Source organism: Haliaeetus leucocephalus, unplaced genomic scaffold (genome assembly GCF_000737465.1).
Source record: "Haliaeetus leucocephalus isolate CR32 unplaced genomic scaffold, Haliaeetus_leucocephalus-4.0 Scaffold92, whole genome shotgun sequence".
Lineage (NCBI taxonomy): Eukaryota > Metazoa > Chordata > Aves > Accipitriformes > Accipitridae > Haliaeetus > Haliaeetus leucocephalus.
In genome coordinates, this window is record NW_010972528.1 from 4,132,406 (window position 1) to 4,145,401 (window position 12,996).

The 12,996-nt window shown below is 38.3% G+C and overlaps 1 protein-coding gene across 2 annotated transcripts in view; it reads right to left on the bottom strand.

Moving 5' to 3' along the window:
* Nucleotides 1–733: 733 nt before the first annotated feature.
* Nucleotides 734–12,996, bottom strand: part of MMP2 (matrix metallopeptidase 2 (gelatinase A, 72kDa gelatinase, 72kDa type IV collagenase)) — a 35,960-nt gene continuing 23,697 nt past the window's right edge. The window contains exons 10-13 of one of the 2 annotated variants that reach the window (XM_010584834.1): nt 8,636–8,772; nt 6,679–6,838; nt 3,097–3,206; nt 734–1,751 (exon numbers count right to left, since the gene is read on the bottom strand). In XM_010584834.1, coding sequence (XP_010583136.1) covers nt 1,648–1,751; nt 3,097–3,206; nt 6,679–6,838; nt 8,636–8,772 — 511 coding nt within the window. In that variant the 3' untranslated portion in view covers nt 734–1,647. The remainder of the gene's footprint in view (nt 1,752–3,096; nt 3,207–6,678; nt 6,839–8,635; nt 8,773–12,996) is intronic. The other variant, XM_010584842.1, reaches the window with a different exon arrangement.

Genomic DNA, 12,996 nt, shown 5'->3' on the forward strand with positions numbered 1-12,996 from the left:
TTCTTATTTCAACCCACAAATTTTACTACTTTTCCTGATTTTCTCCCCCATCCCCCTGGGTGTGGGGGGAGTGAGTGAGCGGCTGCGCGGGGCTTAGTCGCTGACTGGGGTTAAACCACGACAGTCCATTTTGGCGCCCAACGTGGGGCACGAAGGGTTGAGATAACAACAAACCTGACCAGGGCTTACTAGCCAGTTCTATGAATCGTGGACTCAATGTGAGAGACATGTTGAGAAGGATCTGGGTTGACCACTTGCATGATGCAGTCCACAGAGTCTCACAAGGCATTTAATGTGCATGGAGCTGGATAAGATTCTTGGCCAAATGGTGTCTGATCTCATGGGCAGGAGTAAGGTTTTACATCTCTGTTTCTCAAGCTTATATTCCCTGTAGGATACAGATACCACTGTGTCTATGCTGACTCTTCCTGTCTGGGTTGTGGTGAGGTAGCCTGCTGATAAGGAGAAAGAGTGTGGATAATAGACAGGCATGTAAACTGTTCTGAGAAGGCAGCAGGCTTCGTGGAGGCGTGGGACCGTATCATCTCTTTAATGTAAACTGCTGCAGTTACATCTTAGAACTAACAGAGAAAATAATCTAGGTTTCTAAATAAATCCAATATGCAGTTATATACTGGGGAAATACTGTCTTTCCTTTGACAGGTATTTCACTGTGACATGCTACTGAATTTCTAATTTTAAATGATACAAGGAAGCCTGGCCATGAGAATTGTTGACAGTGTAATTTGATTTTATTTGTATCATTGGCACTTCATGTGTGGGACATTCTTTTCTGTTTTATTTTTTTTAATGAGAAACATTCTATCAGATTGTGAAAAGAACATTTTCTGTTGCCGAATGCATAAGCAAAAAACCTAACTGAACAAAACCCCAATATTATAAAGAACAGAAAAATAAAACAAGTTAAACAATAATACTTGGCTTTTATGTATAACGCATTGACTTCAAAAATCTGAGTCATTCCGTCCATATAAACAAGTTATATAGTAGTAACAAAGTGCATGAAGCAAATTGCTGAATTTAACTAAGGTATTAAAATAAAAAGTACTTTAAAACAATACTTTAACACAGTTTCTTGCCATGATTCCATCATGCATCAACACAAATCAAATCCTGAGGCAACCTGTGCCTTTGACAGTCTTTCTGTATTATTATGTAAATAAGTGGAAGTAATGATCAAACTCGCAAGAGGGTGAAAAACATCAAGACAAACCATCTATTTATAACAGAGCTGTATTTAAAAAAAAAAAATAATCAAAGTGCACTGCTGGTACATCTCATTTGAGCCTATCTGGGATGTGTATAACACAGGGACGTGATCCAGTCTCCAATGGTTTCAATCCTCTGTTTAAGCACCAAGGGAATAAAGAATGATGGATGTTCTGTTACTAGCATTACTATGACTAGCATGAAAACTGAAAAATTGTACCAGAATATATACGTAAACATCTTTTGTATACTGAGGAGGCAAACACTCTTAAATTATCTGATGTGTACAGTACTGGTACTTAATGTTTTGGTGCCAGTACCAGACTGGTCCAGTAATTAGCATTCAGATCTATTTCTAATTACAGATAAGGCATATAACGAAAAAGTAAATATTTGGTTATTAATATCTCATACAGTTCAGCAACCCAACCAGTCAGAATTTATCTTGCCAATTTTAACAATCTTCAAACTCTTGTCTTCCATTTGTAGATAGTACTGATCTTTGAAAAAGTAGGTGTATCCTGTGAACGTAAATAAAAAAGCAGACTCAGATTATGGAGCACATAATTCTTGATCAAAGCTTTTTTGTCTGTTTGATTTCATGAAGCTTAATGAACTGGAAGACTTGTTTCCTGAAATATTTATATACAATAAAACAGATTTATTTTAAAAATACATAGAAATTCCCATCCTGGAGAAGAGAGGTCTTGTTAAATGGAGCCTGAAGTCAGGTTACCATTTTGTGAGCCAGAATTTTCTGGGAAGAAATGTTTTCTGGCAAAATAGATGTTGAAAATGTAACCGAGTTGAGACTTGTGATATCAGCACCGCTTCCAGACATATATGCATATCTGTGCAAAATATGAGGCCACTTAAAACCATGGACTGGGATCTCAGCTGCCTTTGAGAGGAGGTTAAAAAAAAAGAGTAAAATACAACCCATTTGTGCCTGTGATCAAGGAGGTTGTCATACTTGAGTTCTGACTGTGCTAGAGCAGGATAATGCTGAAATGGTGCTGGGACTACATGCAGGTATTGAGGAACCTATGGAGCTGTCAAGAAGTTGGGAATTTCCAAGCTATAGGGACTGGCCCAGTCGTGTCTTCTGGTGTTAGGACACCCTGTGCATCAGACATTGGGTTGCAGGAGTCGCTTTAGTCTCTGTCTGAAACTACACTGGAAAGAGAATTTTCCACAGAGCTAATTTTCCCCATGCCCAAATTGGAAAACCAACATGAACCCAGATCTGAGCCTCGGGGACATCTTGACATAAAAGTGACTGCATCACTGATTACTTTCCTCCATGTCCTGTCTGACATTTGTATAGCAGGGTTCTAGACCTGTACAGCATTGCAATGGAAAGCAGTAAGATGCTTCAAGACACTCAAACAAGACAGTATATAGCCTTTAAAAAAAAAAAAACAAAACAAAAAATGCACAAGGAAGAAAAGGGGAAAGATGCTAATAAAAGCTGTTTCTTGCCTTGTTAAGCTTTGTAGTATTCAGCATCAAGGAAGTAAATGATAAAGAGCTGTAGCAGATTGAAATTAAATGACCTTCATGAAAAGAGAAATTAGCGTAACTGTTATTTGCTTGGATAAAAATATTCAGGAGAGGTCATATTCCCTAAATGTTTCATGTTAAAAAGTTTAAACTGTGATTAGTAGGGTATTTATCAAGTGATATTTAATGGGAAAATAAAGAGATAAAATAAGTTTGTTTGAACCAGTGGTTTGCAAAGCTGAATGGGAATTTGGATCAATTTGCTTCCTACTCATGGACCACAAGAAATTAAAGTCTCTAATAACTTTCACAGCAGACAAATAAGAGAGCTTGTTAGTGACTTGAATCAGAATTACAGCTTACCACTGTCACCAAGACCCAGGACAGCATCGAGGTTATCTGGAACACCATTCCAAGAGTCAGCAATGAATTTAGGGGATGCAAGCTCCATTTTCTTCTTTTCTTCATTGTACCTGAAGAAAATTATATCCCTGCATTACAAATCTGTATTTAATGTTAAAATTTAACATAATATTTCAGGGAGTCCTCAGCAAATGTGACTATATAAAACAATCAAACAGAAATATAATAACTGAGATGTAACATTGTTTCTATTTCATTATAATTATTCCTGACTCCTTTAAAACCCTGTGAAATTTTACATCTTTCCTTTTGGAAATGCAATTCTTGCTGAATTGAAAATACACTTTCAAAACAAAACCTTTTTCAGAAAAGCAGCTTTAAAATTCCAAACATAATTCTAGGAAAGGTAACTTTTTTCAGGCAGCAGCCAGCATCTGAAGATAGCAGTTTTTAATGTGAAATGGCTATCTTTTTCAAATCTTCTTTGAAATATGCTTGTAGTCCATGTAATTGATGGATTGCTATTAAATTACTAATTACTTTCCCTAACATTTCATTAAACCCCCTGTTATTTTCACACAGTCTCTCTCTCAGTGATGATCAACGGATAAATGCTGAGTTAAAAATATATGCTTTTCTTTGGGGGGGAAAAAAACCCCAAACCACAATGGCTTTCACAATCTGTGCTTTAAAGAGGAAAAACTCAGCTGATGTATATCCACCTAACTCCATGGAAGTTGAATCTAGTTTGCAGTATCCTTCAGAAGTGAATGGATCTGTCTGTATCCACATCTGCAGATGATCATTTGTTTCATTTACTCTGTGTGCTTTCCAGTGTAGAATGCAAAGATAGATTTGTGCAAAGCCAGTTTTACACTCCCACAAAAAAGTAATCCAGGATCTCCCTTTCCATATATAGGGAATAAATGTCCCAGGGATGAAAGGTCCTTGAGAGTGAAGATGGAAGGAGCAAGACTGTGGCCTTGTTTTCCCATTTTTCTGATTCATAGATAGGAGTCAGTGCTGAGCAGGAGGAGTGGAGATGTCCTGAGAAGCAATGACATGGGATGGTGTTTGAACCAGGCTTCCAATGCATGTGAGGCCTCAGTCACCCTAGCAGCACTTCTTCAGGAGCAGTGGACTTCAGAGAGGTCATCTTTGACTAGTACTGGAGAGAGGGAAGCATTTATGTTCTTGATTTCTATTTATCTGTATCTGTATGTATCTCTGTATGTATCTTTCCCTCATTGCTGTATGGAACTGCTTGGATTATATCCAAAGTTACACTAGCACAAATGAATAGTAGGTTGATCAAAATCGATTTAAATTATTACTTTAAATTGCTTACTATTTTTTCCTTGGATATTTAAGGAAAATCTAGTACCTTGCTGTGTAGCTTTAAAACCAGCTGTGGAAGCTGAGCCGGTTCCTCCTCCTCTCCGTCACAAAACTTCACTTTTTTTATCAATCTTGTTATAACAACACTAAAATAGCTTGGGGCTGGAAGGAGGGAGAGGAGAAGGTTTCAAAAAAATCCATTTAAAGTAAGTGTGATAATGGCACAGGAAGGACTATGGTATGTAACTATTTTGATTCCATGTGGCAGAGCGCTTGTATAAAATAAAACAGCCACATACTTAAGGGTTATAGCATCTGTGTTAAACAGAGATGCATTTTTTTCTGAAATACTTGTCAACTGCTTGCTTTCTTCTTTACACAGATGGAAATCACTTAATCTTATTTTGATGCCTTAACAACAAATTATGCATTCCGCAGTGACTGCAATTGATAAGGTACTTTGATAGAAATACTGTCTGTGATTAGAGCGATGAATTGCTTGGAGGCCCTGGAGCACAGTTAATCAAACCAATAGCTGGTACAGAGGAGACCAGCAGCTTTGCTAACTCATAGTCTGTAGATTTTGAGTAGGAATTCAAAGTATTGCAAATGGCTGTATTAGAACTACTTAGAACTACTTGCAAATGTTTAAGATGGTTTCTACAATATGACATTAAAAAATGAATAACATTCTTTAGCTTTTAAGTTTTTTTTTTTTCTTTAGATAATGAAGAAGAGTACTGTCCTCAGAATAATTGAAAGTTATGATGAAGTGGCAATTGTGAAAGGGTATTTTATTTACTTACAGGAATCCACAGCCATTAGGATATAATAAAGACACTTATCCAGTTTGATCATAACATGAAATTAATGTTCACATAAAATGGAGTCAATTATACCGAGACCTCCTTTAATATTTCATATAGAGCATCTCTCAGAAGGAACCCTTATAGCTTGGAGAATCTTTTAGATTTCTGGTGGGTGTTTCTGATGCTTAACTTTCCTCTAAATTGTCAGTTAATTAATGGTTTAACTTTCATCCTGTTGTGTAATGTCTGCATTCCTGAAGTAAAGTCTGGTTCCTGGAAGAGACCTCTGATGGTGAAAGCAGGAGTTAGTGTCTCTGTTTTGCTCTCATGCCATTCTGATAGGCAGCACCGAGGTAACTCACACAGTTCCTCAAAGCACCAAAGTGCCTCTGCTTTTTAAGGTGATCTTTCCTGCCAGATCTTCCTGCCAGTTATGATAATGAAATTCTATCAAATACAATTAGTAGACTCTTCATCAGGTCTAATATAGGTTATTTACTTCTACCACAGTAATAGCCTTGAGGCATTTTAAGGACATTCTTTCCTAATCTAAGAGTCCAGTATCTTTCCTGGATGGAGTGTGGTAGCAGGTCACCTGAGTGTGGTTGCTTACATTGCATCGTATTTTGTGTCTCATACAGCCTTTCGAACAGGAACCTTGGTGCAAATAGGGTTACACGCATTTGTGGAATATCACATTTGTGGTGTTCTTTGCAACAAAAACTTCTCTGAGCATGTACTGGAAACATGAAAAGGATTGTTGAGACTGTCAAAATGAATTGAAGCTAAGACTTTTCCCAAAGTACTAACAGATACACTTCTTGTGGTTTGGTCAGATCTCCTGAGTGCCAATTCTATTAGTAGAGCAAATGTGTTAGTGACTGGTACATCAGCTGCTGAAAGGATTTACAGTCATCCCTAGCATGCTTTGCTAAGCACCCTGCTGTTTCTTTTACATCTAGTGCCTCCAAACCTGATGGTTTAGTGAACGAATTTCAAAGGCAATCTGGTCAGTCTTTGGCTTCAAGTGATTGGAGATCAGCCCATTTTTAAGGAATTCCTTTCAGAGTTTTCTCCCAGCAGTTGTGAGCTGACAGTAGGGACAGCTTGCCCCCCTGAAGAACCTGAGACTGACGTGGGGCAGTTGGTACATAAGGGTTGAGGAATGGGTTGTTAGTGGCGAGCAGCCTGACAGACTGCCAGATATCCTCTTCCATTGCAAGCTAGTTTCCTGCTGCTGTACTGAAGCGCTTTCCTAGACATGCTCCCTGCTTCAGCATCCTCACTCGCCACTGCTGTCAGTGCTGTCCTGGCAGCCTTTGGTTTGTATTCTCCAAAGATGAACCCTCTGCCTCCTGAACCTCAGTATGCATTCAGCCCTGGAGACACAGCTTGACTAACAACATACCACCACCACCACTTCAATATATCTTACTTCCAGTATCTGTCTCCAGCAAAAATGTATGTCCTCTTGTTTCTGCCCCAGTTAAAAGCTGCATCAACACGTTGCACATCAGGGGGTAGTCCCAGGTTGGTGAGTTTCTTTGGATAGCCCCTATCCAAGTTACTGGCTGAATAAACCCAGTACTCATTTCCTAAGTAGGGGAGAAAACAAAGCAAACAAACACTGTTTATTAATCAGATACAAAGTAGTATTTCTTCTTTTATGCTTTGTTATGTGACATTTTATCGCACTAACTGCACTACTAGTCTTTCTAGTATTTTACCACCTGTGAAGTACTAGATTAAAGTGCAGGTATACTGTGATTACAATTTCTGCTTTTGCCTCCTCAGTGTTGCTTGCCTCTCAGCAAAAGACTTCACCCCAGCTTGCTCTTGCTTCCTCCCTTCTTAGCTGTCCCATCTTTGATGCAGATGCTGTCTTAATACAGTTGGGGTTATGTTAAAACAAATCGTTAATATTGGTCATTTTTTGTATGATGAAGATAGTCTGAAACGAGGCACGGCCACCTGAAGGTCAAATGCAGAAGCTCGTGTTCACCCTCCATTTGTTTTGTTGAGTGATTTTATTGAGTGATTAACAGGAAGTTTTCACCCAGACTTCCTGTTTCTTTTGTCTTTTGTCACGCAACATTTTCTAATGTCTCTCCAAATAGGTACTAGTGAAGATGTACTAGTATTCTGCGGTCTTTACATGGTATTATAATTCACTGAGTAAATACCCTCAGTGGATTCACTGAAAGCCATGGAAAGATTCATTCATGAAAGCACATTTCTTTGATTCTGTGCTAGTGGGAAAGAAAGTAAGTATAGTCTTAATACAAGAAAAGTATAATGTAGCATTTGAGTTCCAGAGAAGTTACTATTTGACCCTTCAGGAGCAAAGGGTGGGTCTCAGTAGTAAGTAACATAACTTTCAACCAGTCTTTCTTTGTTTGATAGTTCTTTTTTTTTTTAAAGCAGGCTAGTTACATTTTCCTGGAAATTACAAAGAGAGGGAGAGAGGTTTAGCTGTAATAAGATTATATATAGTATATGCAATATTTAAAGTGTTTTGGCTTGCCTGAAATAAAACTTTTTTAAGCCACCCCCACCCCACCCGCTCCCTGCCATGTAAACTAAAGCAAATGACCTTTGAGACATGTGGAATACATTATCATTACTTTTTTTCCCTCCTGTACAGAAAATGTACAGCAGCATCAGCCATATGGTTTTTACATGATTGGAGATGTTTAGTCATGTTTTTAGTAGATACTGGAAGCCAGTTGTTGCTGGCTCAGTTTTTCATGTTGAAAATAGCCTCCCAGCTCCTCTAATTTGGCCAGGACAGCTGAACCATATGTGTGACTTAGGAGGGACAGAGTAGTGCTGCTTCCTGTTGTCCTCCTCTCCCATGGAGGCAGCTAGCACAGCCGCCTGTATCCCCTGCCTGATGAGCCACCAAGGCAGATACTTGGAAGCCAGAGTGGAAGTCAGTCTTTGGCAAAAGAGGAGGAGACAAGGAAAGGCATGGGGGGAAAAAAAGATCTAATCTTCTCAAGCAACATGTACAGGGACAGTAAATTAAAATGAGAGGAAACAGAAGAAAACCAGAGCAGTGACTGATGAAACAGAGTTCCCACTGTTGTTGTTGTTGCTTTTTGTTTTAAATATTGACCTTTGTTTAGTCTTGCTTAACGTCGAAGGTGTCTTTCTAGGTCTTTATAGCTCTCCTTTGTTGTAATGGAGGCTGAATGCTGTTCAGAGTCTTTCAGATCCAGCCTTTGTCCTAAAATCCTCAGCATGGGATGTTTGAGATGTCACCCATACCTGCTGGCTATACTGGCTCTTAGGCAGGCCATTCCCTGGCCCAGTTACAACTCAGAGGAAACTGAGCCTGAATGCAACTTTTATGCAAATGGCTACTCACATTTTAAAACTTAAAACAATACCTGAAAAAAATACAGCCTTCTCATCTTGAGGGGCCTCGTAGACAGCATCAATTTTCTCTGGCAGATCAGGCCAGAATGTAGCAACAAGAAGAGGACCTGTGGGTTTTCCTCGGGCGTTTACAGTCCTCCACATGAATCTGAGCAGAACAGAAAATTGTGCGAGATTTACAATGAACTAATTCACCAGCACATCTGTTTCTCATCATTTCTGGCAAAGACCACATGAGCGTGCATATATACACATGCACACACACACACATTAGCAGCAATACACGCTTGTAACTGTTTTCCTACCGTGACTGAAAAGCTGAATCATTCATTTAGAAGCATGTTGCTAAAACAGTTGCACAATAAGCTGCATGCTGGAGTGCAGGTGAAATTGCTTGCACTGATTGCTTTGGAGTTCCTGTTGCTTTTTGTATCAGGGCAAAATGTATTCTGTGCTTGAGTATACAAATAAACTGATTTACAAGGCATTTAAACTATTAGAGCTCTTCTGCTGTTGTGTATGGAGCAGACGGTTGAGTGTTTGACAAAAAGAGAGATTTGTATTCTGTGAATTGCTCTTGCAATTACTATTGTAGTGACTAAAAGTTCAAATTTAATAACAGTATATCAAACTGCTTGGAAGTGAGCTCGCCTGTAAAAGAAACTGCTAGCACTAAAAATGTTCATTAGAGAAATGCAGAGGGTAATTTATTGGCTATTTTATGTATAAGTAGGATCATCATTTGATTTAATCTTTTAAAAGCTGTAATTATCTTTAAATAGCAGAGCTTTGTGCTGAGGGCTTTTTGTATTAAAAATGGCACTGCTATTTCCTCTCCATGGAATGAACAACTTTTTTCCCCAACAGAACAAAAGTTTTGCCATGGTCATAAAATGAAAAATCAGCAGGCTGGTGGAATCACTCTTGCACCAAGCTATAGCTATTAAATTCTCAGGTCAGACAGCTTTGACCATTATTATGTTGCAGAAGCTCCAGGTGCTACTGGCATCTTATTTTTTGCAGACTGCAAATAGTCATTACCCATTCCTACCTAGAATAATTATACCTTTAAGAAACCCAGGATCTGAAACTGAATTTTGGGTTTGCCTAAAACTTGGAGGAGCAGTCCTATATTCATTTAATAAATTGCTTTATTTTTATCAACAGAAGTTTGACTGTGAACAGAGCTAGTTAAGACTAATAAAACATTTTGAAATGCATTTGCAAGTACGATTAGTTGCTGCATACTGAATTATGATAATCTATAGAAGAGTACAACTGGCAAGTGCATTGGTTTTTTGTCTCTTAATTAAAAATACTTATTAATTTAACCTGACATATGGTACTAATAATTAAGATATCAATATGTTAACTTAACTCTCATTTTGCATACATACATGTATTTTTAACATGTACAAAAATATCTCTGAGCATAACTCATCAAAATTTTCACTTAAAGAAAGAGGCAAGGAATAAGGCATTTAGCTAATTAGTCTTGCTCTTGACAGCATTTAAAGACATATGAAATGCTGTAAAAGGCTATAGCATTTGTTCCATGCATCTCTTTTTTTAGACAGAAAAGCAGATCCCATATGATATGAAATGGAAATACATATAACAAATCTTTCTAACACTGTATTCATAAAAGTAGCTCCTTTAAAAATCCAAGTTACAGAATTCTCAATTAAATTTGGACCTGATTTATGACTGAGTCAGCACTAATAATTACTATCTGCATGAATTCCAAACTTTCCAGAGCCAATGGAGACTTAACACCAGGTTTTTATTAAAGCACACATTTCAAGGGACTTGTTAAAACGGGAGGTTTTCTCATGGAAAGGGAAGCTTTGTCAAAGCTGAATTTTCTTTTGTTTTTGAATCGGGTAGGATGTATTTTTATTTCTACTCATCTTATTGAGGAAATGGTGAGATTAATTATTTGGCTTTCTCATTTCACTTTCAACATGTTAGAAATCTTTTAACTCATGCAGGTTAAATTTTAGTATGTTTATAGACAGATTTAATACTTTGTTACAGTAAGTATTTTACATTATATTTTAACATAAAAAAGATTTGCCATTATTATTATTACTACATGCAGTTATATAAAGGGACCAAATCAGTGGGTCTTTTTTAATGTCTTGGTAAACTTCAGAAGTTTGAATTTTTGTTCACTTTCAGAACAAAACCACCTGTGTAAATGCTGTACTCAGGCACTCTGATTGCTTGGAGGATTTTGTGCCTGGTGGAAAAGCCCAACTGTTCTCTGTGGCCAACAGCGCCTCCAGTAATTCCCTTTTGTCTCCTTGGTTTGAGGGGGGACAGAAAAATACTTTTTTGAAAGAATTAATCTGATCTGACCTCCTTTTTGCTATTTACTCCTTTTGCCTGTGTAATATGACAGTTGGATGCTGTGGTCATTTTCATGAATCATAAAAGTCACACGACACATGATAGACATTTGTTTTTTGAATTCCAAAAGTGAGTCATAATGCTACTTGCCTGATATTTGGAAAGCTGCAAGGCTGACAGGCAAAGCCATTCCAGAGCAAAACAATTCAACAATTGTCTGCTTTTGCTACATATTAGATAGAGCATGAACAGATTGTTTTGGTATTTGCATAGTTCTTTGACCAACTGTATCTGAATGTGAAATACTTCTGTTTTGTTAAGATTATATAGAATACTGAATCACTTTGCTGATTTAGGAATAGATTTAAAATTGTTCCGTGTTGGATCAAGCCTCGCATGATTACCAGTTTACAAAAGCTGAAGCAAGGTGGAGGTCTGGCTGAAAACCAAGGCCCATAAGTGAGCAAAAGAGGATCAGTGTGCTGTGAATACTGTGGAACCTGAAAGATTTTTTACTGCTGTGAGACTATGTTTTTCCTTTTGAAGGCACTGAGCTGAGGTGAATACTTTAGCTCTCTGATGATTATGCTAGCCAAAGTGGGCAGTGTTTTTGGCAAACTTGTTAGTCCAGGCTGGTGGGGCCAGCTGTGTGCAGCTTGTTGGTCGAAGGGTCCAGTGCTGGCTTTCTGTGAAGCTGATCTGTTGGTACTGTGGAGCCATTTCGTGGCCAAGAAAGGGCTGTTTCTTGCCATTAGGGATCACTGGATTGTAAGGAATCTTAGCCTGCCACTAATGGGTCCAAGAGCAATAGTAGAAAAGGTGTCATAGGGGTCCCCACAGACATGTTGAATGAACCCTTTTTGCCCCTAGCAGCTGTAATAGAAATGGGGAACATTATGTTTTTACAGCCAGAAGTTTTCAATCCCATTTCTGCATTGCTAAAATGCAAAGTTTGTGATAAAGATTAAGTCAAACTTCAAAGCCCAAGCACCATTATTCTGGGTATCACATAAACGGGAACTAGAAGGAAATGCACTGAAGGAATTACTGTATACCATAGCCTGTAAAATTACCCAACTGACTGTGATTTTTTTGTTACAAAAAGCTGGTGAGTAGAGTTAAACTGTGCAGCATAGTAATAAATCCTTTATATATTCTAGCTGAAAATTTAAATCTGGAGGATGTGGCTGGACTTTACACCACAAAGAGATACAAATAACTATTAAATTGCTGTTTTGTGAGGGGGACCTTGTCTGTTGGTTCCTGCTTGCTTTTAAATTTCAGCTGACATCTGGCAAGAAGCAATGAACATGTGAGTTGTAATACTTCCATCAGCTTCAGATACTTGCATATGTTTCTGTATGATAGGAGACAGTGTTTGATTTAGGCACGCGCAGTGAATGTGACTGTGCCCACATCTTCAGTGGCTTTGGGAGAATGTTCAGGGTAACTGAGGATAAATGATTTCAAATTGGGCATTGATTTGTGGCAGGAAGAAAGGAGCTTTAGTGTCTCTCACCATGGTGCTGCCAAGTCCCGTTCTCCTTAGGAGATGCTCTTCATTGCTGAGCAGCTGGGTAATAGGAGGCCCTGGCAAAGACAGTGGGAGCTGCAGCTGTGCAGCCACCTAATTTTATCAGGAACATCTCTGCTTTTGCATCAAAAATGCCTTTTGTGTCTTCTGCCTTGGAGGCCTTGCACACATGGAGCCTATCCCAATCACCAGTGTCCTTGATGTGTTATTACAGCGGCCATGAGTCACATCATACTGTTATTTAATGATTTTGGACTCAACCTGGATTAAACCACTCAGGGACAAGACTTTGCTCACAGTTTTTCATGATTGTATCTTTATGAACATGGGAAAGGAACAGATCCTCTTTGGACCAGTCTATCATAATGAAAGTTATGCTAAAACTGAAGATTTGCTAAAACAGTGTCTCCATGGTGGAAGAGGCATTTGATATTATTGCCACTAGCTTTGGATGAACTACTTTTTTGGAGGAGCATTTTTAGAAAT